At 44.5% G+C, this 27070-nt stretch overlaps 1 protein-coding gene across 6 annotated transcripts in view; it reads right to left on the minus strand.

Annotated features, from left to right (window-relative positions):
• The window catches only part of RPTOR (regulatory associated protein of MTOR complex 1), a 444673-nt gene that overhangs the window by 159391 nt on the left and 258212 nt on the right, over positions 1 to 27070 (minus strand). For 5 of the 6 annotated variants that reach the window (XM_064270592.1, XM_064270594.1, XM_064270590.1 and 2 more), the window contains exon 7: positions 15210 to 15269. The exons of the other annotated variant lie outside the window; for it this stretch is intronic. In XM_064270592.1, coding sequence (XP_064126662.1) covers positions 15210 to 15269 — 60 coding nt within the window. The remainder of the gene's footprint in view (positions 1 to 15209; positions 15270 to 27070) is intronic. 6 annotated transcript variants of the gene reach the window in all.

The raw sequence follows: 27070 nt of genomic DNA on the forward strand, positions 1-27070 counted from the left end.
ACCTCTGCGCTGCACCGAGGGCCAGGGCAGGGGCGTGGCATGGCGCCCAGGCTCCCCGTCGCTGCAGCGCCCGCTTTGTGCCTCAGTTTCCCCATCATTAAAACATGGATGGTGACAGCACCTGCCTTCGAAGGGCTCTGGCCAGCACTGAAGTACACTATGTACAAGGCCCTCCGTGCAGTGCCTGGCACACAGCAGGTGCTCAATAAGCGTTACCTGTGATGGTTACCCTGACTCCTGACTGGGAGAATTACAGCCACGTGTTCTCCTGCCCCTAACCGCCCCCAGGGCTCTGAGACCAGGATTCTTACAGCTGGAAACCAGAGATGAGTTAATAAAATGCCGAAGGTTCCAGAGCGGAGATCTCAGCCTTCAGCTGGCTGCTCCCGTTCTACACAAGGGTGCGGCTGTTGTGGAAAATCAGCACGTACCTACTCGTTTTATTCAAGACGCTGGATGGTTAGCTATTTCAAATATGCTGTTTACACAGTAGATGTTAATTAGGACTCATTTTACTGGTGCACCTTGCTCCTCTGGTGACGAGAATCCTAACTAGCTGCCTCCCGCAGCAGGCTCCCCTCTTCCTGGTTCCCAGGAGCTCACCAAGCACCCTAATATTTCTAACACTGCTTAAGCGTTTCATTACTTTGTTTCAGGGCTGAAAAATGTCCCTTAATTTCCAAGCCTGGATCTTGTTGCCACTCTCTCCAAGGACCTGGCACATAAATACAGACTGCAGCAGCAACGCGCTTCTCCATCAGGCTGTTGCTGGCTTAGCTCGGTTAATTGGAAGCTGGGGGTTGCTCGAGGAGGATGCGCTGTAATTTACTTCCAGACACAGCAGCTTAATTAGAAAACAAACTCCTTCCCCAGCTTTGGCTAAATAATTGTAACACACACCCCGCCCGGTCTCCTCACCAGCCTTTTATGGAGGCTCAAGGGATGTGTGATTTGCATGTCTGCTAAACGCGGCAAGAGCTAGGAGGGAGTTAATATCTGATATTCTGAGGAACCTTTATTTTGAACAGTTCCATGGGGGCAGGTGTTTGAAATGAACTACATTTATTACAGGATTATCATGCAGCAATTCTGAAAAGATGAAATTTCTCTGTCAACGTCTTCACCGATGGCAAAGATGGCGGCTCTCCTACAGCTCAGGTTGGGCCTGGCCCCCTGTGCAGCACAGCAAATGGCTGGCAAATAAGTGTCTTTAAGAGGGTCTGAATGTCAGGACCAGAGAATCAGAGCATCACGAAGGCATTGAGACAGTCCCTGGACCGTGTCTCTGCCTCCAAACCTGACCACGCCTGGATTTTGACGGCTGCTCGATGTGATGTCACTGACTGGGCATTTGGCAGGGCAGCATTTTGCCACTCAGTGTTGTGCCCATGAGCCAAGGCTCCAGGCCCAAAGAACGAGGCCCTCAAGACTGACTTTCGCTTCCAGTGGCTGCCTTGATAGCCCGCTCAGAGCTGCACTCTGTGGGAAAGCAGACCAAGAGAGCAGGGCCCAAGCACGCCAGGGCAGAACCGACGAGCCTGCGTGCAGGGTCCACGCACACCAAGAATGGCGAGGCACTGCCCCGGCCTCACCCGTGTCGACCTGGCAGACCTTGCTCATGACTACTCTTCATGTCCTAGGACAGGGCAGCCATGGAGGGGAGGGGGTGCAGACCATGGGGTGAGCACATGTATTTTAAGTTTTTTTGCAGGTCGCTAAACTTACAGGAGTAGCCCTGGTAGTACAGCAGATAAGCACGTGGCTGCTAGCCTAAAAGTGGTCGGTTTGAACCCACCCATCAGCTTGACGGAGATGAAACCTGGTAATCTACTTCCATAAAGATTACAGCCTAGGCAACCCTATGGGGAAGTTCTACTCTGTCACTTGGGGTCCCCGTGAATTGGAATCAACTCAATGGCACCTAAAAACAACAACAAACTTACAGGAACAAAATCGAGTGACACAGGACTGTCATTCTCCTTGTGTCGTCCACATGTTACCACTTGTTACACTGGCAGGGGGGCATAGCAAACAAAGCCATTTTCCCATTTCGTGGTGACAAAGGTATTCCCAAGCGTGAGAAACTTCCATGAGGTGCTGCAGTGCAATGGGTTTCTCTTATATATGGTGTTTTTGGCCTTAAGTTTAAAATTCTGCCAAAAATTATTGGTTGGGCTGCAGCCTGCGCTGTGATTGGTCTATTTTATGTACCTTTAAAGGACTGGTCAGTTTTAGGGAGCATAAAACCCTTGCAGGGATTGGTCAGTTTGTGGCCCAGCTGGGAGGGCCATGCCGTGAAATTGAATATAATGGCTAATCCCACAGAGGGTGAGGGGTGACCTCACTACCATCAAGAGGAGTCTAGAGTGGAATGCATCCTGTAGACACAGCGTCCCTGCACTGAGAACCTCCTAGACCCAGGAGAGAGCTGTAATGCTGAAGACGGTGAGAAACGGTGGCAAGCACAGCAGTGCCCAGTGGCAGAGAAGCAGCAGTAGTAGTATGAGAGGTGGGAACCAGGAGACTGGCGGGAGATGTCACGGTGGACTTGCCTGCCGGAGAGAGAGCTGGGCACCTTTGGGCAGGAGGCTTACTGACAGAGCTAAAGAGCTGTATCACCTGCCTGAGCAGGGCAGGGCCAATAGCTGGCACCACCAAGAGAAGGGCCACCAGTTGGCATGGCCAAGAGAAGGGCCTGCCTGTGGGCCCAGCTGAGAAGCTGAGAGCTGGCTTGGTTGGAAGCTGTCCTGATTGACGAACTATATCCTGTATCCTGAGTTATACCCTGTTACTTTCAGCTTGATCTTGATCCTGATCCTGAATTGTAGGCTGTTACTTCCCTAACAAACCACGTAATCATGTATGGTCTGTAGGGTTCTGTGTGGCAAGGCAACGAGTTATCAAACGCAGCAGAGAAGCAGACAGTGTCATGGGGAGGATGGCTGCTGTCAGAACCGGTAAAAGGTGGAGAGTGGAGGTAGATCTGACTTCCTCGTAGGAATCAGCTTTATGCTGATCTTGATTCTCATCCCTCCTCCTGAATGTAGTCGGGCCCTGACCTTAGACCACAGGTACTGAAATGAAAAACTGAAACTGCACGCAAAACGGATCTTCAGAATTCTCAGGAAACTAGGAAATATCAACAGCTTCTCAGGTTGCAGCCCAGGTAATGCTGTGTTTGTGATTCACAAGAAGTTTCCGGGAATCTGTTCACCCACATGACCGTTACGTGGTTCTAGACAGCACACGCGTGCATACTTTCCAAAGGGCTTTGTTGGTGGTGGTGTGGTTTCTTCCCCCCGCTCTACCGTGGTTCCGCCCCCATCTGTCAGTCTGTCATACCGTGGTGGCTGTGTGTTGCTGTGATGCTGGGAGTGAGGCCACCGGCATTTCCAATACATGCAGGGTCACCCGTGGTGGACAGGCTGTAGCAGAGCTTCCGGACTAAGACAGAATAGGAAGAAAGGCCCAGCAACCTACTTCCGAAAATCGGCCAGTGAAAACCCTATGGGTCACAATAGAAGACTGTTCAATACAGTGTTGGAAGATGAGCCCTCAATGTCGGAAGTCGCTCCAGACACACAGTTGCTGCAACCATGGACTCAAGTACGCCGACGATGGTGAAGATGGAGCAGGGCGGGTACTGTTTCGTTCTGCCGTACACGGGGCCGCCGCAAGTCGGAGCTGACTCCACAGCAAGTCACAACGCAGTGTTAGGGTCACGCTCAGGCTACAGGGCTGATGGAGAACAAATGAAAGGCGACCCGTAAGCTGAACAAAGAGACACTTTCTGTTGGTCCTGCAGCTGTAACTTTAGAGAGCCCTGCCACCAATTTCCCCGGGTCCTAGATCAGTCACGATCCCAGCGACAGGGGGCCCCGTCTCGCTCGGAGAAAGGGAAAGGAGCTGCAGCGAGCAGAGGCCTGTGGCAATGACACCTTGCCAGTCACACGACTCCCGAATCTCACCCGCAACCGTGCTGGCAGCTTTGTCAGTACTGTGCCATTGCTTCAGTAAAACCTCTCCAATGATTCAAACGTTTATATAATTTGAAATAATTCTGTGGTTTCTCCAAACATCAGCTACTTACAAATAAAAAAGAGGCTCCAGTTAAGCGTTGTCTTTCACCTTCACAACACACAACCTTGTCCTACGTGGGGGAGGGAGGCTGGGGGAAAGCCAGTGCCTCTGTTCCCAGCTTGCCACCTCACCTGGCCAGGAAGGTGAACCTCGTGGAGAAGATGCACCACGAGATGCACGCTCTAAATACTACAGCCCACGGCTCCCCCTCCCCGTGACCATCAGCAGTGGCAGGAAACGTCTTCTAAAGAACTAAGTCCTTCTGCACGCAGGCAGGGAAAACACAGCGAAGCTCCAAATCCAGACTATGGCGCTTGTGATGAGTGTTCTGAACCCACCTCGCTGATAGGTCCCCCTGAAGAGCAGAATGAGTGACTTTTCACTACCGCATTCTAGGAAGGCTTTGAAAAATGTGACAAAAAGAAAGTCTAAAGGCTCGCACACTCCAGGCGTCACCCTGGGTGCTGGCCCTCTGTCCTTCCACATGACTGCTGACGAAGAGGCTGGCCTGCTCCCTGTCACTGCATGTCCCTGGACGGAGAGCACTGTGGGGAGGAGGAGCATGGTGACAGGCTCTTCGCATGCCCCATGGCTTCCCGGAGGAGACCTTGCCCTGAAGCACACAGTACTGCATTGCACGTGGTGCCCGGGGTCTTGTTACACCATGAAGACTTGCAGGTTGAAGGCAGGCAGGTACAGGGTGGCAGGGATGACACACGGGAGCCCACCTGGGCTGTGGCTTCAGGAATGATCAACTAGCCAGAGGCTGCCACTGAGACATGGATGTCTTTTGCTCACTCTGTTTCTGTCTGAGCCACCAAACCTGCCTGTGACGGTTAAGGTTGTGTGTCAACCTGGCTGAGCCATGATCTCAGTGGTTTGGCAGTTATGTAATGATGTGGTTTGGCGGTTATATGACGACGTAATCTGGCAGTTACATAATGACGTAGTTAACCTATATTTTGTGATATAACGTAATCACTTCCATGATAGGCCTGATGTGATCAGCTAATCAGTTATAAGGGGAATTTCCTTGGGGATGTGGCCTGCATTCAATATATATGGATGTTCTGGCAAAGCTTGCTTGCTCTGGACCCTGCATCGGGCTTGTCATCATCTGACCTACAGTTCTTGGGACTTGAGCCAACAGCCCAGTGTCTGACCTGCCGATCTTGGCATTCATCAGCCTCCTCAGCCTGTGAGCCAGCAGCCCGCTGTCTGACCCGCTTATCTTGGATTCATCAGCTTCCGCAGCCTGTGAGCCAGTGGGCTGCTGTCTGACCTGCCGATCTTGGATTCGTCAGCCCCTGTAGCTATGTGAGTCAAGAGAAGTCTCCAGTCTGATGCCTGACCTGTGGACTTGGGACTTGCCAGCCTCTACAACCTTGTGAGCCATTTCTTTGAGATAAATCTCTCTCTCTATACACATGCTTCACTGGTTTTGCTTCTCTAGCCATCTAGCCTAAGATACTGCCTTTTGTAACTTGAGAGAGCACTCACAGCTTGCTCCCAGATCCAATAATGCCACATTCTGTTATCCCAAATCTTTGGGTTCCATTTCCCTTAATTGTTCATAACTTCATGAAAGAATTAAGTCTGTATTAGAATTTGAGTTCAGACAAAACAAACAAAAACCTGAGTTTGGGTCTGGAGTGCCAATGAGGAGCTATGTGACCTTGGACAAGGTCACTCAACCTCCTAAAGGTGTAGCTTCTCTTCCACAGGTGGTGAGAACACAGACCTGGCTGTGGGAGAGCTGAGTCAGCTAACAGGTGAGAACACTCTGAGGAACATGGAGCACCACACAAAAGGAGATATTCCCCCAAACCTTCACAGGAGTGCTGAAGGCCAAGGGCCAAAGGTGGGGTGGGACGTGTGCAGAGGATGTGACTCCAAGGGATAAAGGTAACTCCAAACAGACAAACAACATTTGATATGTTAGCAGCTCCTTAAAGTGAGCACATCGCTGACGTAAGGAACGGGAAGAAAGAAGGACAGACCTCAGCTGCCTGGAATGGGGTAGCGGCATCAACAATTCAAAGCGGCTGTAGAATGACAAAGTCATTCCTGTTCGGTTGTGAACTGTATCACACGACAAGGTTCCAAGTAGGTTTGCTTTCTTAGATACAGAGGCTAACACCAGGATGGGATGACAGACACTGGTCCCGCCTCAGATGGAGGAGGGGAGGCGGTCCCCCAGGTGGAGGAGAGGGGGCACCTACCAGGTACAGAAGGGGAGGTGGTCCCCTAGATGGAGAAGGGAGGTGATCCCCTAGGTGCAGAGGGGAGGCGACCCCCTACGTGGAGAGGGGAGGTGGTTCCCCCTGTTGGAGAGTGTGAGGCCCCCAGTACATTCTCAGACGAGACCCCTGAGATCCTGTTCCTCACGACAGGAAGAAGCACGCCCATGTAAGAGTGGCTAGCGAGGGATGAGGCCAGGACAAGACGGGTCATCTTGACTCCAAAGCCAAATTCTTTCCACCACTTCTGGCTTCTGAACCCCTCAGTGACGTATTTTGAAAACTGCCTACTGTTAATGACAGCTATTTATGCTTTGCCTTTGAAACATTAAAGACAAACAAACCACCTTTTAGCATTCAATTAACTTTGTAACATAATTTGGCACGGGAAGGGGGATGGAGAAAAGCAGAGGACAACATACCAAAAAGGTACAGCCTAGCTCTTCCAGGCTTCTGTTGTGTGTGTTGTGTGTTGTATGTGTGTGCTGTGTGTGTGTTCTGTGTATGCTGTGTTGTGTGTGTGTGTTGTGTGTGAGTGTGAATATTTAGTGTTTCCAGAAGAACACTGATAGCTGCAAACTCTGAAGTCATGATTTAGGGAAATAATGCACTATAAAAACACTAAAATCACGAACGGTTGGCATGGAGGTGTGTTTGCCGCTACTTCTCAGTCCTCACTGACTAGTTTCAATAAAGCAAGTGACAGAAGGATGGCTTCCTCTTTCCAATCCTGCCTTGATTTCCAACCGCTGCTTCTCCAGCCTTCTGCCACCCCCGGGAACAGCCTCCAGAGTATGCTTGGTCCTTCTGGCCTAGGTTCTCTTCTGGTGTTTTTATTTTTAATAGACTTTATTTTTCAGAGCTTTTCCGTTCTATAGAAAACTGAGCAGAAAGTCCAGGGATCTCATATACCCCTTCTCCTCCCCACACACAGTTTCTCCGCTTATTAACACCTTGCATGCTTGTGGTACACTTGTTCCAACTGATGAACCAACACTGATACACTGTTATTAACCAGAGTCGGTAGTTCATATCAGGGTTCACTCTGTGTTGTACAGTCCTATAGGTTTTGACAAATGCCCTGTGTCTACCATTAGAGCATCATACAGAAGAGTTTCACTGCCCTGAGAATTCCCTGTGATCCATCCATTCATCCCTCTCTTTCCTCCTCCTGAAGCCCTGGCAACCACTGATCTTTTTACTGTCTCCACAGTTTTGCCTTTTCCAGAACGTCATATGGTTGGGATCATACAGTATGTAGCCTTTTCAGGCTGCCTTCTTTCACTTAGCAATATGCACTTAGAGTTCCTCCATGTCTCTTCATGGCTCGACAGCTCATCTTTTAAATCAATGAATAATATTCCATTGTACATGTACACCACAGTTTGCTTATCCATTCACCTATTCAAGAACATGTTGGTTGCTTCCAAGTTTGGGCAATTATGAATAAAGATGCTATAAACATTTGTGTGTAGGTTTTTGCATGGATATAACTTTTCAAGTCATTTGGGTAAAACCTAGGAACACAATTGCTGGATCATATGGTAAGCCTAACTTAATTTAGCTTTGTAAGAAATTGCCGGACTACTCACGTGGCTGCACCATTTTGCATTCCCACCAGCAATGAACAAGCATTCTCGCAGGGTCACATCTTTGTCAGCATTTGATGTCAGTGTTTTGAATTTCAGCCATCTAATAGGTGTGTAGCTGTATTTCATTGTTTTATTTTGCAGTTGCTGAATGGCTCGTGATGTTGAGCATCTTTTCACGTGCTTGTTTGCCATGTGTGTATCTTTGGTGAGGTGACTGTTCAGATCTATTTGTCCATTTTTTAATTGGGTTGTTTTCTTTTTGTTCAGTTTTAAGAGTTCTTTGTACATTTTGGGTACAAGTCCTTTATCAGATATGTGTTTTACAAGTATTTTCTCCCAGCCTGTGGCTTATCTTTTCATTCTAACAATCCCTTTTTGCAGAACAAAAGTTTATAATATTTATCACATTTTATCAATTTTTTTCTTTTATGGATCATGCTTTCGGTGTTGCATCTAAAAAGTCATCACTGAACCTAAGATGACCTAGATGTTCTCCTGTGCTATTTTCTAGAAGTCTTAAAAAAAAGTCTTACAGCTTGGCATTTTACATTTAAGTCCATAATCTAATTTGAGTTAATATTTGTGAAGGTGTGAGTTCTATGCCTAGCTAATTTTTTTTTTTTTTTTTTGATTTTCAGTTGTTCCAGCACCATCTGTTGAAAAGGCTCTTTTCTCCACTGAATTGCCTTTGCTTCTCTGTCAAAAATCAGTTGACTATACTTGAGTGGGTCTATCTGTGGGCTCTCTATTCTGTTCTGCTGGTTGATTTATCTGTACTTTTACCAATAGCAATGTCTTGATCACTGTAGCTTTATAGTAAGTCTTGAAGTCAGCATCAATCCGCTGACTTTGTTCCTTTTAGTACTGTGTGGGGTACTCTGGGTCTTTGCCTTTCTGTATCTGGGTCTTTGCTTTTCCATATAAACTTTAGAATCAGTTTGTTGATATCCGCAAAATAGCTTGCTGGCATTTTCAATGGGACTGCATTGTATGGTGCAGTGAATTACTTAATATGGTCCTTCTAGCCATAGTCTTTATAACTCCCACGAAATGGCTGGGTGAGACTATGCAAATGAGGTGTCTGTGGCCTATCAAGGGGATTAGACAGCTTGCTAATAATACAAATAATGCGCATGGCACCCTTGTGGGGGTGGGATCATGCAAATAAGCTGTATGGAACCATAACAAGGGGATTGGTTAGTTTTGTCACCCCACTTGGCTTAAAATGAGCCATCCCAGAGGTGGAAAGGGGAGACCTTACTACAATCAAGAAAGCAGAGCCGGGAGTGGAGTGCGCCCTTTGGACCTGGGGTCCCTGCACGAAGAGCCTCCTAGACTCAGGAGACAGAGAAAGCTGTAACATGGAAGATGGCAAGAGACTGTAAGAAGCATCAGCAGCAGAGACAGCAAAACAGGAAACCAGTGTAAGACAGCACAGTGGGCTTGCTGCCTCACAGAGCAAGAGAGCTGAGTGCCTTCGGGCAGGAGGCTTGGTGGAGTAGGGTGCTTCCAGACACTTGTCGGTGGAGCTAGGCTTGCAGACTCTTAAAGAGTGAGAGAGCTGAGCACCTTTGGGATGTGACTTACTGGCAGAGTGGGGTGGCCCTTAGCACTTACTGGTGGAGCTAAAGAGCTTTGTAGCACTTGCCAGAACAGGACAGAAGCTGGACCAAGAGACCAAGGGCCAGAGAGAGGCCTGGCTGCGGGCATGGCTGAGAAGAGGCTGTCTTGACGGAAGAACTGTATCCTGAATGTTCCTGATCCTGAATTATAACCTGTTACTTCCCTAATAAACCCCATAACTGTGAGTATTGTCTGTGAGTTCTGTATGGCCATTGCAACGAAGTCTCAAACCCAGCAGAAAAGCAGAGAGTGCTGTGGAAGGGACGGTTGGTGTCAGAATTGGTAAAAAGGTTGAAGGGTGGAGGCATGTCTGACCTCTGCCTCAAAGGAATCAGCCTCGGGCTGTTGATCTTGATTCTCTTCCCCTTGTGAAGTTAGAGGAGGCTGGATGCTCCCACCATGTCATTTTTACACCTTGAGTCTATCGATCACGTGGGGAAGAAATGATCTTGATAATATTGAGTCTTCCTATCCATGATCATAGAAGACTTCTCCATTTATCTAAATCGTTCATTTCTTTGATCAGGGTTTTTTAACTATCCCAATATAGATATTATACATATTGTGTTAGATTTATACTTAAGTATTTAAGGTTTTGATGCTAATGTAAATGGTATCATATTTTTAATTTCAAATTCCAATCATTCGTTGTTGGAATATAGGAAAGCAATTTACTTTAGTCATTGTTATGGATTGAACTGTGTCACCAAAAATATCTTTTGTAAATCCTAACTCCTATACCTGTGGCTATAACCCCATTTGGGAATGGGTTTTCTTCGTTATATTAATGAGGCAGTATTAGTGTAGGGTATGTCTTAAGTCAATCTCTTTTGAGATATAAAAGAGATTAAACAAGTGGAAAAGCAGAGATGGGAGAAGATAGATGCCACACCACATGAAGATCACCAAGGAAACAAGGCACAAGGGATTAGGATCTTCCCCCAGAGTCAACAGAGAGAGAAAGCCTTCTCCCAGAGCCAGCACCCTGTATTTAGATTTCTAGCCTTCTAGACTGTGAGAAAATAAATTTCTGTTTGTTTAAGCCACCCACTTGGGGTATTTCTGTTATAGCAGCACTAGGAGACTGTGATGGTTAAGGTTGTGTCAACTTGGCTGGGCCGCGATTCTCAGTGTTTATATGTGATCACTCCCATGACGGAATCTGCTGTGAGTAGCCAATCAGTTGAACAGGCGTTTCCTTGGGGGCGTGGCCTGCATCTGAACATAAGCAGACATTCTGGCTTTTTGCTCTCTCTGGATCTTGCGGCTGCCTCCTGTTTGCCTGACCTCTGGTTCTTGGGACTTGAACTTTCAGCTTATCTGCCAATCTTGGGATTCATTGATCTTCACAGCCTTTGAGCAGGAGCCCTGCCCTTCAACCTGCCGATCTTGGGTTCGTTCACCAGCCCCTGCGGCTACGTGAATCGAGAGAAGCCTCTATGCTGATCCATGGGCTTGGGACATTCTAGCCTCTACAATTGTTTCCTTGATATAAATATCTCTCTGTATATATTTATATGCTTTACTGGTTTTGCTTCTCTAAAGAACCCAGCCTAAGACAGAGACTAAGTGATTTTGGCCTATACTGTTTTACAGTGCCCCTCAACATACACATCATATATTAATTTTATTTTTTAAGTTGTCACATAGTAAACTGACTTTTTTTGGGTATACAGTGCTACGAATTTTAACATACGTACAGAGCTGTGGAATTGTACCACAATCTTCACAGTTTTAATCTGCATTTACTTAATTGCTAATAATTTTCATGTGCTTATTTGACATCCTTAAATTCTCTTTGGTGAACTGCCTCTTCATATGTTTTGCCCATTTTTAAATTGGGTTTCCCTTTTTTTTTTTTTGAGTTTTGAGATATCTTCATATATTCTGGATACAAATCCTTTGTCAGATACATGATTAGCAAATATTTTCTCCAAATCTGTAGCCTGTCTTTTCATTCTCTTAGCTGTATCTTTCAGAGAGCAAATATTTCACATTTTGATGAAGTCCATGTCACCGATTGTTTTCTTTGTGGCTGGTACTTTGGGTGTCATTGCTTTCCACATTTTAGCCTGGGGAAAGGGCAGGACAGGAGGAGGTCATCCCAATAGGAAAGTCTTGTTCAAGGGAAGCTTCAGAACCTGTGTGTGGTGGACAGGACCACAGATAGGCTGTCCAGAGACTTGGCCTCTAGGCTGCCTGTGGTACTAACCAGGTATAAAATACCACCCAGGAAGCTGAATCAAACTAAATGAACTGCAGGTTCCTTTTCAGTAAAATAAGGGGGTTTGACTAAAGAACTTTAAAATAATGTTTTAAGCTCACTGATTTTTAACGGCTCTTTTTACTCATGAGTCTCGGGACACGTGCAGGTGCTTGAGCCCACCTGGTTCAGTGAACATGAACCAAGCACATTCTGGAGTGGTCACGGTTGTGCTGAGTGACCAGGAGGGGATGGAACACACAGCAGGACATCTGAAGACGGAGATTTCAGACAGCACTGTGCAATGAAGATGGAGGCTGAGGCAGAATTCAGGGAGTAAGCAAACTCCAAAAGAAAAGGAATCAAGGACCTTCCTAACCAAGAGCTGTCTGATGAGCCAACGCGAGCAACCTAGTTATGATAAAATGCACCTTTGTTGAAACTTAAATGGATGCGGTTTATTTGGTTATGCATACACACATAAATATACGCATAAAAAAACCAAACCCAGTGCCGTCGAGTTGATTCCGACTCATAGCAACCCTATAGGACAGAGTAGAACTACCCCATAGAGTTTCCAAGGAGCATCTGGCGGATTTGAACTGCCGACCCTTTGGTTAGCAACCGTAGCACTTAACCATTATGCCACCAGGGTTTCCACATATACTCATAAAAAAAAACTCATATGTGTATATAAATACGTATTAGATAGTAGAGAGTTTTATGACTCCAGGAATAGAAAGGGAAATAAAAACTCACAAGATAGAGCCTAAGTAGGGTTCTGACGAGGCAATCTGATAAAACTGTGAAATCCTGCCAAGGAACCAAACCAAAGAGATTCAGCTGACCAGCAGATCATGCAGTCTATTATTTCCTTATTTTTAAGAAAATTTTCTCCGCGTGGTGTTCCTCAATGATTTCGTTGTATGTTTGGCATTTACAGTTTTCTAAGTAGCAGTCCTCTGAGGTGTCTGTCTTATCACCCAGGAAGCCCAGCTTAGAACATGGACGGCATAGCTCACTGGGCGGCAGCATCCCGAGGCAGGCACAGCTCCAGAAGAGAACCACAAGAGTCCGACAAGGGCTGGGACACAAGTGGAGGATTGTCCATGACAGACCATACTGCATGCAGCCCCTGGGCCCTCTATACAGCATTGACCCTGCATCCCGACTCCCTGACAAACAAGCCCTAGTAGGAAGGAAAAGCACAGAGTAGGCAGGAAGAGGAAATATGCCCTGTGGATGACTGGTTTCCATATCTGGCTACAACAGCACGTTCCCCGTCATTTGTCACCAGGTTACACAACGGCACACAATCTGTAGAGAATTAGCAAAGGCATGTACCTGGCACGTGGTATGTACTCAATCAGCAAGTTTACAAGAAGAATGAGACAGTCAGCTTACTGTGTGTGCATTACATTATATACCATGAGAAGACATGGAATTTGAGCCATAACTGACACTGTGAGCACCAGGGCTGACCATGTGAACCCAACATGACAGAACCCTACCCTGCAAGCCCCGGTGCTGCCACCCCATCTGTGCTGGGCCATGTGATGTTAATACTTGCTATGATGGAGGTGTGACATGTTTAGCTCCCCTGGGTTTAGGTCTACCACCGGTTCTCAATCAGGACCCGCACAATTCTCTGATACTTCAAATCCAGCTTGCCGTCCCCTTCATCTATCAACACCTTAATCTTGTACTACCTGCCTCAGCAGGCTGTGCTTTTCTAAATCCTTTTTTGGAAATCACTGTCAGCCGTGGGCTGGCTTTGTGGTAATGAAGCAGTCTTGGTCCCACCAGACCTTCCACGTGCCCTGCCGGCACCCATCAATGGTGCCTGACTCTGGTCACAGCCACCCCATTTTGCCTGAGAACGAAAGCATCCTGAAGCAAGTGAATGAGATGGCCAGTCACACGTTTCCTTAGACGCTTAGGCAACAGTTACAAGGAGAAGCTACTCTTTGAGAGTTGTTTTCAGGGGCCTCATCTTACTCTATGGATTCTTTCTCTTAAATTTATATATGCATGTATTTTATATAACTATAGTCTTGTAAAAAAAAAAAAATACAAGAAAGAAAAAGCCAAAGTCCCTTAACACTGCGGTTTCCCTCTCCTTCCTACAAATTCCACTCCCCCCAGAGGTAACCACAGGTGTATCATTTATGTGGATTTACACACACCCAAAAAACCCACTGCCGTCAAGTCGATTCCGACTCGTAGCGACCCTATAGGACAGAGTAGAACCGCCCCATAGAGTTTCCAAGGAGCGCTGGGTGGATCTGAACTGCCGACCTCTTGGTTAGCAGCCATAGCACTTAACCACTATACCACCAGGGTTTCCTTTACACACACAGTCTGGCATTGTTCTTAAACTCTCGGCGTCCTACCGTATCAGAATCAATGTGCTTTTTTCCTCTTAATGACATAACTGGTAGAGCAGTCCATGTAAGCACAAGGGTAGCTACCACTGTCTTACATGCCACTTAGTGAGTTTTCCACCACAGGACTGTACCCTGACTTACACCCTGCTCCCCTACTGATAGACACTGAGGTATTGTACTTGTGTATATTTTCCCTTATACACCAGGCAAGTCATTCCCTAGGAGAGAAACCTAGAAGTATGCTTGCTTTTCTTATCTAATTTAATTAAATCTAGGCCTTAGCTGTTCAAACATGTGATTTTGTATAAGAAGCTCTAGAAAACCATTATCTTGTATGTTAACTCTAGAAGATACGAGATTCAGAGCAGAAGGTTTAAAAACAACTCCATAATTTTCTGCCCTGTCTAAATGAATCAAGATGAGCCAAGGGGAGTGAAATGAATGTACAAATAGCAATAAAAACACAAGTCAAATTCAGAGTCTTATTATTTCAGCTCCAAAGAGGTTCCGAACAAGAGAAAGGCAAGCTGGTCGGATGGCAGGGAAGGACCACGTAAGACATGCATAACGAGGATGCTTCACAAGGGACAACTTCTGACTGACATGTGTCATTTTACGATTCAACTTTGGAAATCAGTCTGCTGTGAGAGAGCACCCAGATGGACACCTGGGGGCGTGGAAAGTTGAAGAAAATAATGTAGAAGGTAGGCTGGGATGTAGCTACTTTAGTTGGGGAAAGCAGAAATGGCTTGTGTGTGTAGCCATATTTTTTCTTGCTTTGGCTTAGCGTTTTGAATCGACGGCAGTGGGTTTTTTGGCTTAGTGTTTGGAGTATTTTTACATTTTTAAAAGAATTCAGCTTTTTATTTTTACTTTTAATACGGCCCCAAACTTAGCTATCCCCTTCACTAGGCACGGATACGGCAATCACAGCGTGGTCTTCGTCAGAGAACGAAAGAACATTTCCAGGCGAAAGGGAACCATCCCTGCGCTGATAGATTACGCTTTTGAAAACCTAGGTAAAAAAAAGGAAAATATGCCCCTCAGATCCAGAAAGCCACGAGAGCTGAAAAATCTTACTTACTTTTCTATCAAATCCAGTGTGACTCCTGGCACCAGACTAACACATTTCTGCATGCAAAACCTGCAGAGGAAGGAAAGACAGTGAGTCACACAAACGGAAAATTTCACAAACATGCAGCAGCCCAGCAGAGAGAATAAGAGTTAAAGGTGCGGATGGGAACTGCCAGGGGGGGAAAAAAAAGCCCAGATTTCCTTCATTCTGGCAGCTTTTGGATTTATGAAGAAAATCTCACGGCCAGCCTGTGAAGGGGCTGCAGGGATGTGACGATGAGTTTTCAGTAGAAAGAAAAGAAATGAGTTTGCAGCGGCATAAAGGCTGGTCCCGGGGGAGCAGTGCTGAGATGCTCATAAACCAAGCTTCCAAATGAAACAATGGGGCCGGCTGGGCTTCTAATTTTTTTTTTTTTTTTCCCTTAAGAAAGTGAGCTGGGGACGGGGACAAAGAATGAATAAAGAACCTGAATAAATAAAAGAAGCTGAAGGCACACGAAACACATGAGTGAAGACAAAAGAACGGTCAATGGTAGCATTTTAATTATCCTGAGGCCAGCACAGCCAGAGATGAGAGGCAACCTCTCTGCAGGCCAGCCTCCCCGAGCTGGCAGGGATGGCTGGCGCCCCTGATCGCGTGCACTCAGAGGAGGAGGGGATGGCCTTTGTCTCCTGTCAGGGCCACCGGCACACAGCAGGGAGGATCAGAGGTCACACAAAGAAACTTGGTGTTTGTAGCAGGGGAAATGTCGAATGTTAACTCACTGCTTTTACAGTTAAGAATGATAATGTCTCAAAAACATATGTGCACAGCAAATACTAATGGTCTACAAAATGTGTTTCCATGCAGCGCCAGTTGGAAATGAGGCTTGGAGGAAGGCTGATGAAGGACAAAGGACCCAGGAGATGGGCCCGCACCAGGACAGGCCACGTTTGTTGGATAGCAAAAGATTTAACAACAGTGAGGGCCGTGTTCGCTGGCCGCAGGACAGCACTGACTGCACGTGGCCCAGGGGCTCCATCCGCTGGGCAGCGGTGTTCTGGGTACCTGTTTCTGCTCACTGCACTTCCAGGTACCTCCACTTGTCGGCTCCCACATCTCTGCACCTGCCAGCCCACGCAGACTTCCCTGGCTCCCTATGAGTTGTTCACGTAAATCAGCTCCCTCCATGGATAACAACCATCTACAGCAAACTCATTTCTGAGTCTGATTCTGAGTCCTGCGCAAACCAGCCTACTTTGTTATGTTTGTCTTTTTATCTATAATGCATTTATTGATTGGGCCTTCTGGTTTCCAGTAATGACAAAATAATTTGTGTCAGCCTAACACTCTTGCCAATAACAACAATAAGCTCTGGAAAAACACAACAAGGCACCAAAGAGCAAACAAGCAGTCAGGAACCGGAGCAGCGTAGCCTTGAGGAGGCAGTCGCTCTGCAGGGGCCCGCCTTGACCTAGCTCCTCCCAAGGGTGTTCTCAGTTCAGAGACTGGAATTCAAGGCTGCTGGGAAATTGAGGGAGCAAGACTTGGAAAGGAGGGCGCCACAGAGGAGGAACACCTCAAAATCTGTGTGTGAACTTTCCTAAGTCCTAGGCTGATTCCTAAATTGCACACCCACAGGACAGGACTCCAAGGATTGCAGCAGCAAACAGCAGCTAAAAGGCTGAAAATGCTGAGCAGAGGTTTTAGCATCTGCCTCCTCTGTGAAGACAGAAAGGGAGGTCAAATTCCCTCAAGTCAGAGGGGCCTGGTGAGGGCCTTGGGCTTTCCACTGAAACCCCAGAAAGGCTGGCTGTGCCTTAGTTAAGAACCTGAACCCAGGATTAAAAACAAAGGCAAAGAGACCAGCCCTACAACCAAGCCTTCATAAGATCAATTTAACTTTCTGCAACTAGAGAACTAAACACCCTTCAGAAGAAGATAACTGAATCTAGAGTCTGCCCCATATCTTACCCATGATGTATAGTATTCTGTCTAAAGTAAAGAGAAAAAAGAGTCAGCAGGAACAGATTTACAGGTGACTAGATTTTGGAATTAGCAGACAAGGTCTTTAAAAAGCAGGCAACCAGAGGAAATGAAAATGACCCCCAAAATTCACAAAACTGGATATAATAATTAAAATAATAAACACAGCAGCTAATATCTATTTAATGGTTACTACTTTTACTTGGCAGGCATTATTCTAAATGCTTTATGCAGATTATTTTATTTAACCCTGACAACATTCTGTGAGGTATTATCATACATGTTACAGATGAAAAAATCTGTAAATTAGCTACATTACAGTGAAATTTAAGAATATCAAACCCCAAACCAAACCCACTGCCATCAAGTTGATTCCGACTCATAGTGACCCTACAGGACAGAGTAGAATTGCTCCATAGGGTTTCCAAGGCTGTAATCTTTACAGAAGCAGACGGCCACATCTTTCTCACGTAGAGCAGCTGGTGGGTTCAAACCGCTGACCTTTTAGTTAGCAGCCCAGGGCTTAACTACCACGGCTCCTAAGGATATCAATGACAGAAAATTCTGAAAGCTTCTAGACAGAGAGAGCAATCACATTTAAAGGACCAAAAATCAGATTAACACAGGATACAAGAAAACAACAGAACAGTATTTTTAAACTTACTGAAGGAAAACAACTGAGAATCTAGAATTTTACATCTAGCCAAACAGCCATTTAAATATGACAGCATGAAAAAAATCATTCCCAGGCATATAAGGCTTCAGGTTTGCCATAAAAATATCCCTGATGAAAACCCTTTTGTATCATGAGCTTAAGCTAGAGGAGGAAAAATCCAAGAGACAATGAAAGAGGTAAGTATAGTAAAGATGACAAATAACCTTGGTAAAGTTTGTTGTTTTTACAAGAAAAGCTAAAAGAATAGGAAAAGAAGAAAATACCCATCATAACTAGAATTGGAAACCTAGACAATAACATGATGGGGGGTAGGGAGTGGAGTGGGTACACACCAAAAAGGACTATTATCAAACATATATCAAGAACTCTTATAAAATATTCAAGAACACACATACACTCACAACTCCAGTTGACTTTTAAAACCATTTTGTCAACATTGTGTTAAATTTATGAAAAATTTATATCCTTAATTTATTCAAGCTTCCTTTCACATCACTCAGTAATGTTTTATAGAATTTTCTATGTGTATGTCCAATACATTCTTAGTTGCTGTTGTTACTAGGTACAGTTGAGTCAGTTCTGACTCATAGAGACCCTATGTGCAATGGAACGAAACACTGCCTGGTTCATTGCCATCCTCACTATCATTGCTATGTTTGAGCCCCTGCTGCAGCCACTGTGTCAATCCATCTTTTTGAGGGTCTTGCTCTTTTTCGATGACACCTACCAAGCACAATGTCCTTCTCCAGGGACTGGTCCCTCCTGATAATATGTCAAAAGTACATGAGATGAGGTCTCACCATCCTTGCTTCTAAGAAGCATTCTGGCTGTAATTCTTCTGGCAGTCCACAGTATATTCAATATTCTCTGCCAACACCATAATCCAAAAGCATCAATTCTTTGGCCTTCCTTAGTCATAGTCCAGCTTTTGCATGTATATGAAGTGACTGAAAATACCATGGCTTGGGTCAGGCACACTTTAATACTTAAAGTGACATCTTTGCTTTTTAAAACTTTAAAGAGGAGGTGGAGCCAAGATGGTGGAATAGACAGACGCTTCCGTCAAGCCATCTTTACAACAAAGACCCGAAAAAACAAGTGAAACCAGTATATTTGTGACAAGCTGGGAGCCCTGAGCATCAAAGGCAAGCTTAGACAACGAACTGAGGGGCAGGGGAAGGAAGAGACCGTTCGAAGCGAAGAGGAGTTGCCGGACCTGAATAGCGGGGAGCCCTCAAGCATCATTCCCGGAGCGGCGGTGGCGGGCTGGTCCTAGCATTTGGCCACAATTTCCTCAGGGAGAAGCAGCCAGCCACACAGCCCACTCACACCTCTGGAACCCGAGGAGAATGGTGCTCTCGGCAAAAGCTGAGTGCTTGTGTATATTTCACCGTGCCCCCCCCCCCCAACCCCCAGGCTGACTTCAGCGACTGAATCCCTAGGCCTGAGATAGACCCTGGTGAGCACCTGGAGCTGTTCTCCCGGCCTTGGGGAAGGAAAAAATTTGCAACTGGGGGGAAAAGATAATTTGCTAACTCCATTAGCTGGGGGAGCTCAGGACAGAAGCGGCCCCTGTCCAGGCAAACCGTCCGTGGACCTTGAGCACCTTTCCTTTCTGCATGGACCTGTGTGGACCTGTTTCGGGAGAATAGGCCCTTGTTGGCAAACTCCAACCATCTCAGCACATAAAACAAGTGCGAAAAAGAAGCTGTCAACACACAAAAAAAGACATCAGAATGATAGCACTAAATTCATACCTATCCATAATTCCCCTGAATGTAAACGGACAAAATGTACCAATAAAGAGACAGAGAGTGGCAGAATGGATTAAAAAACAAGATCCGTCTATATGCTGCCTACAAGAGACACACCTTAGAATTAGAGACATAAACAAACTAAAACTCAAAGGATGGAAAAAAATATACCAAGCAAACAACAATAAAAAAAGAGCAGGAGTGGCAATATTAATTTCTGACAAAATAGACTTTAAAGTTAAATCCATCAGAAAGGATAAGGAAGGACACTATATAATGATTAAAGGGACAATGCACCAAGAAGATATAACCATATTAAATATTTATGCACCCAATGACAGGGCTGCAAGATACATAAAACAAACTCTATCAGCATTGGAAAGTGAGCTAGACAGCTCCACAATAATAGTAGGAGACTTCAACACACCACTTTCGGTGAAGGACAGGACATCCAGAAAGAAGCTCAATAAAGACACGGAAGATCTAAATGCCACCATCAACAAACTTGACCTCATAGACATATACAGAACACTCCACCCAACAGCAACCAAGTATACTTTCTTTCTAGTGCACATGGAACATTCTCTAGAATAGACCACTTATTAGGTCATAAACCAAGCCTTAGCAGAATCCAAAACATTGAAATATTACAAAGCATCTTCTCTGACCATAAGGCCATAAAAGTGGAAACCAATGACAGAAAAAGCAGGAAAAAGAAATCAAACACTTGGAAACTGAACAATACCCTGCTCAAAAAAGACTGGATTATAGAAGACATTAAGGATGGAATAAAGAAATTCATAGAATCCAATGAGAATGAAAACACTTCCTATCAGAACCTTTGGGACACAGCAAAAGCGGTGCTCAGAGGCCCATTTATATCAATAAATGCACACATCCAAAAAGAAGAAAGGGCCAAAATCAAAGAATTATCCCTACAACTTAAACAAATAGAAAGAGAGTAACAAAGGAAACCCACAGGCACCAGAAGAAAACAAATAATAAAAATTAGAGCTGAAGTAAATGAAATAGAAAACAGAAAAACAATTGAAAGAATTAACAAGACCAAAAGCTGGTTTTTTGAAAAACTCGACAAAATTGATAAACCACTGGCCAAACTGACAAGAGAAAAACAGGAGAGGAAGCAAATACCTGAATAAGAAATGAGATGGGCAATATTACAACAGACCCAACTGAAATTAAAAGAATCATATCACATTACTATGAAAAACTGTACTCAAATTTGAAAATCCAGAAGAAATGGATGAATTCCTAGAAACACACTACCTACCTAAACTAACGCAAACAGAGGTAGGACAACTAAACAGACCCATAACAAAAGAAGAGATTGAAAAGGTAATCAAAAAACTCCCAACAAAAAAAAGCCCTGGCCCGGACGGCTTCACTGCAGAGTTCTACCAAATTTTAAGAGTTAACACCACTACTACTAAAGGTATTTCAGAGCATAGAAGAGGACAGAATACTACCAAATTCATTCTATGAAGCCACCATATCCCTGATACCAAAGCCAGGTAAAGACACCACAAGAAAAGAAAATTACAGACCTGTATCCCTCATGAACGTAGATGCAAAAATCCTCAACAAAATTCTAGCCAATAGAATTCAACAACATATCAAAAAAATAATTCACCATGACCAAGTGGGATTCATATCAGGTGCAGGAAAGTTTCAACATTAGAAAAACAATTAATGTAATCCACCACATAAATAAAATAAAAGACAAGAATCACATGATTTTATTAATTGATGCAGAAAAGGCATTTGACAAAGTTCAACACTCATTCATGATAAAAACTCTCAGCAAAATAAGAATAGAAGGAAAATTTCTCAACATAATAAAAAAGGGCATTTATACAAAGCCAACAGCCAACATCACCCTAAATGGAGAGAGCCTGAAAACATTCCCACTGAGATCGGGAACCAGAAAAGGATGCCCTTTATCATCACTCTTATGCAACATTGTGCTGGAGGTCCTACCCAGAGCAATTAGGCTAGATAAAGAAATAAAGGGCATCCAGATTGGCAAGGAAGAAGTAAAAGTATCTCTATTTGCAGATGACATGATCTTATACACAGAAAACCCTAAGGAATCCTCCAGAAAACTACTGAAACTAATAGAAGAGTTCAGCAGAGTATCAAGATACAAGATAAACATACAAAAATCAGTTGAATTCCTCTACACCAACAAAAAGAACATTGAAGAGGAAATTACCAAATCAATGCCATTTACAGTAGCCCCCAAGAAGATAAAATACTTACGATTAAATCTTACCAGAGATGTAAAAGACTTATACAAAGAAAACTACAGTACACTTCTGCAAGAAACCAAAAGAGACTTACATAAGTGGAAGAACATGCCTTGCTCGTGGACAGGAAGACTTAACATTATAAAAATGTCTATTCTACCAAAAGTGATCTATACATTTAATGCAATTCCAATCCAAATCCCAATGACATTCTTTAAGGAGATGGAGAAACAAATCACCCATTTCATATGGAAGGGAAAGAGGCCCCGGATAAATAAGGCATTACTGAAAAAGAAGAACAAAGTAGGAGGCCTTACTTTACCTGATTTTAGAACCTATTATACTGCCACAGTAGTCAAAACAGCCTGGTACTGGTACAACAACAGATACATGGACCAATGGAACGGAATTGAGAATCCTGACGTAAATCCATCCACATATGAGCAGCTGATATTTGACAAAAGCCCCAAAACAGTTAAATGGGGAAAAGACAGTCTTTTTAACAAATGGTGCTGGCAGAACTGGATATCCATCTGCAAAAAAATGAAACAAGACCCATACTTCACTCCGTGCACAAAAACTAACTCAAAATGGATCAAAGACCTAAATATAAAATCTAAAACGGTAAAGATCATGGAAGAAAAAATAGGGACAACGTTAGGAGCCCTAATACATGGCATAAACCGTATACAAAACATTATAAAGAACGTAGAAGAAAAATTAGATAACTGGGAGCTCCTAAAAATCAAACACCTATGCTCATCCAAAGACTTCACCAAAAGAGTAAAAAGACTACCTACAGACTGGGAAAAAGTTTTTAGCTATGACATTTCTGAGCAGCGCCTGATCTCTAAAATCTACATAATACTGCAAAAACTCAACTGCAAAAAGACAAATAATCCAATTTAAAACGGGCAAAAGATATGAACAGACACTTCACTAAAGAAGACATTCAGGTAGCTAACAGATATATGAGGAAACGTTCATGATCATTAGCCATTAGAGAAATGCAGATCAAAACTACAATGAGATTTCATCTCATTCCAAACAAGGCTGGCATTAATCCAAAAAACACAAAATAATAAGTGTTGGAGAGGCTGTGGAGAGATTGGAACACTTCTGCACTGCTGGTGGGAATGTCAAATGGTACAACCACTTTGGAAATCGATTTGGCGCTTCCTTAAAAAGCTAGAAATAGAACTAGCATATGATCCAGCAATCCCACTCCTTGGAATATATCCTAGAGAAATAAGAGCCTTTACACAAACAGATATATGCACACCCATGTTTACTGCAGCACTGTTTACAATAGCAAAAACATGGAAGCAACCAAGGTGCCCATCAATGGATGAATGGATAAATAAATTGTGGTATATTCACATAATGGAATACTACGCATGGATAAAGAACAGTGAGGAACCTGTGAAACATTTCATAACATGGAGGAACCTGGAAGGCATTATGCTGAGTGAAATTAGTCAGTTGCAAAAGGACAAATATTGTATAAGAACTTGAGAAATAGTTTAAACTGAGAAAAAAACATGCTTTTGTGGTTACGAGGCGGGGGTGGGAGAGGGGTATTCACTAATTAGGTGGTAGATAAGAACTACTTTAGGTGAAGGGAAAGACAGCACACAGTACAGGAGAGGTCAGCGCAACTGGACTAAACCAAAAGCAAAGAAGTTTCCTGAATAAACTGAATGCTTCGAAGGCTAGCGTAGCAGGGGCAGGAGTCTGGGGACCATGGTTCCAGGGGACATCTAAGTCAATTGTCATAATAAAATCTATTAAGAGAACATACTGCATCCCACTTTAAAGAGTGGCGTCTGGGGTCTTAAACGCTAGAAAGGAGCCATCTAAGATGCATCCATTAGTCTCAACCCACCTGGATCAAATAAGAATGAAGAACACCAAGGTCACAAGGTGATTACGAGCCCAAGAGACAGAAAGGGCCACATGAACCAGAGACTACATCATCCTGAGACCAGAAGAACTAGATGGCGCCCGGCTATAACCGATGACTGCCCTGACAGGGAACACAACAGAGAACCCCTGAGGGAGCAGGAGAGCAGTGGGATGCAGACCCCAAATTCTCATAAGACCAGACTTAATGGTCTGAGACTAGAAGGACCCTGGTGGTCATGCCCCCAGACCTTCTGTTGCCCCAGGACAGGAACCATTCCCGAAGCCAACTCTTCAGACATGGATTGGACTGGACAATGGGTTGGAGAGGGACGCTGGTGAGGAGTGAGCTTCTTGGATCAGGTGGACACTTGAGACTATGTTGGCATCTCCTGCCTGGAGGGGAGATGAGAGGGTGGAGGGGGTTAGAAGCTGGCGAAAAGAACACGGAAAGAGAGAGTGGAGGGAGAGAGCAGGCTGTTTCATTAGCGGGAGAATAATTGGGAGTGTGTACAAAGGCATATATGGGTTTCTGTGTGAGAGACTGACTTATTTGTAAACATTCACTTAAAGCACAACAAAAGTTATTTAAAAAACAAACAAACAAACAAACTTTAAAGAGGTCTTTTGCAGCCGGTTTGCCCAATGCAATGCTTTGATTTCTTGACTGCTGCTTCCATGGTGTTGATTGTGGATCCAAGTAAAATGAAATCCTTGACAACTTCAATGTTTTCTTCATTTATCATGATGTTCCTTATTGGTTCAGTTGTAAGGATTTTTGTTTTCTTTACATTTTCTTTAAGTTGAAGTGTAATTCACACAAAGGCTGTAGTCTTTGATCTTCATAAGTGTTTCAAGTTCTCTTTTCTTTCAGCAAGCAATGTTGTGTCATCTGCATATGGCAGGTTGTTAATGAGTCTTCCTGCAATCCTGATGTCACATCCTTCTCAGATTATTTGCTCAGCATATAGGTTGAATAAATTTGGTGAACAGATCCAACCCTGATGCATACCTTTCCTGACTTTAAGCCACACAGTATCCCCTTCTTCTGTTTGAATGACTGCCTCTTGGTCTAGTACAGATTCCTCAAGAGCACACTTAAGTGTTCTGGAATTCCCATTCTTTATAATGTTGTCCATAATTTGTTAATGGTCCACACTGTTGAATGCCTTTCCATAGTCAATAAAACACAGGTAAACATTGTTCTGGTGTTCTCTGCTTTCAGCCAAGACCCATCTGACATCAGTAATGATATCCCTTGTTCCATGTCCTTTTTTGGATCCAGCTTGAATTTTTGACAGTTCCCTGTTGACGTACTGCTGCAACCTTTTTTAAGCATTCTTAGCTAGTTTATGTATTTGATCGTTGTGTTGCTACTGTGAATTAGATTTACTTTCCTTCCCAATATTTCCTTGTTGGTTATTTTTTAGTATATATAAAAGCTAATAATTTAACAACAATTATTGTAAATATGCCATATGCGGAGAGTATGTAAAATGGAGGTGTGAGTTTAAGGAATAATAAAGGAAAAGTCCTATAACCATCACTCAGATTCAGAAAGAACATTAAACTAAACCCAATGCCATCAAGTCGATTCCGACTCATAGTAGCCCTATAGGACAGAGTGGAACTGCCCTGTAGAGTTTCCAAGGCTGTAATCTTTATGGGAGCAGACTGCCAGGTCTTTCTACTGCAGAGTGGCTGGTGGGTTTGAACTACTGACCTTTTGGTTAGCAGCTGAGTGGTTAACCACTATGTCACCAGGGCTTCTAGAAAGCATGTTATCTACATCTAAAAGGCCCCAGTGTGTCCTCCCCTCTGCCTAGCCAGAGGCAGCTGTGCCCTGACTTTCCTGGTACTGATTTACAGGTATTCACTCAGTGATCTGCCACTCGCTGAATACTCATGCTATTAAAAACAAAAAAACAAAACAAAAAAAAACCCAGTGCCATAGCTAATAGTTTCCCAATGGATTTTAGTGGCTTGGTGTTTTTTTGCAAAGGTGAAATTCAAACCATACATAAATAATGCAAATTTGCCTTCTTGGACTATTTATGCCTTCCATTTTGTTTTCTTATCTAATTATCTAATTATTACATTAACTAGCATTTCCAGGACAAAGTTGGCTGCATGAATGAAAGCTACTTCACACCCTCCTCCCAGTTCTGATGACATTAACAGGCAATCATCGGAGCACACAGGTGGCTACCAGTTGAGAAGAAAATCTCTCTTATTGTGCTAAAGGAGTAGGCTCCTATTTTTACCATACTAAAGGGTTTTTTTAAAAAAATTTATTTTTAGTTTTATCAAATAACTTTCCTTTTGCCAATTAAAATGACAAATTCTATGAAGAGATGGCCTGTGGGAAGAGAGTCAGCACAGCATGCCAGGAGTTGGTCTCACTTTGTCCAAGTTCATTACTCTGTCTTCCCGCTGGAGGAAACATGCAAGAGAGGAACGAGGCGAGAACAAAACCTCTGACTGCTTGGCCAGGCCTCAGGCATCTCCTCGACGACCCTTGTCTTCTCTGCAAACCGGTGTTATACACAGTAGATGCTGAAATGGAAAACCTGCCTAGGCCCTGCCCCTCAGTCAGGGGGCTTGCCAGCCTTTCTCTACATGCCCTCCAGTCCCAGGAACCTCTTTTCCTGGCTCCTCTGGCCAGAGAAGTGGGGTTCCCTCCAAGCCTTCTGCTGCGCTGTCGGGCAGTCCCAGGCAGCAGGGCCCTGAAGAAGGGAGAAGAGGAGAGAGAAGTGAAGAGTGGGGACTCCATCCCACCCACTCCATGCACAAGATCCCTATCCTGGCTCCTTTGGGTCCAGGGACCTTGTATAGCTGCAAGCGAGAGAAAGACAAAAAACAAGAAGAGAAAACCTGGGCTCCCTCCACGCTTCCTGTCCTATCCTCTCTTGCGAGAAACGAGTAGCTTCTCCCAGAGCCTTTGCTCTTGGGCTTGCTGCCCAGTGCCAGCCCGGGGCCTGCACTTGGCTCAAAGCCAGAGACAAAGAAGAAAAACCACGAAGCTCATGCCCAGCCTCCAATATGGCTGTACCGTCCCTGGGTGGCGCAAATGCTTTGCACTCAACTACTAATTCAAAGGTTGGTGCCATGAAAGAAAAGCCTGGTGATCTGCTTCCGTAAAGATTACAGCCAAGAAAGCCCTATGGCACAAGCATTTCTACTCTGACAGACATGGGGTTGCCGTGAGTTGCAACCGACCCGACAGCAATGGGTTTTTTGCTAACACGCCCACTGCTTACTTTCCAGAGCCGTCAGGAGGCTGGTTTTAAATTACGTCCAGATTTC

Source organism: Loxodonta africana, chromosome 18, assembly GCF_030014295.1.
Source record: "Loxodonta africana isolate mLoxAfr1 chromosome 18, mLoxAfr1.hap2, whole genome shotgun sequence".
NCBI lineage: Eukaryota > Metazoa > Chordata > Mammalia > Proboscidea > Elephantidae > Loxodonta > Loxodonta africana.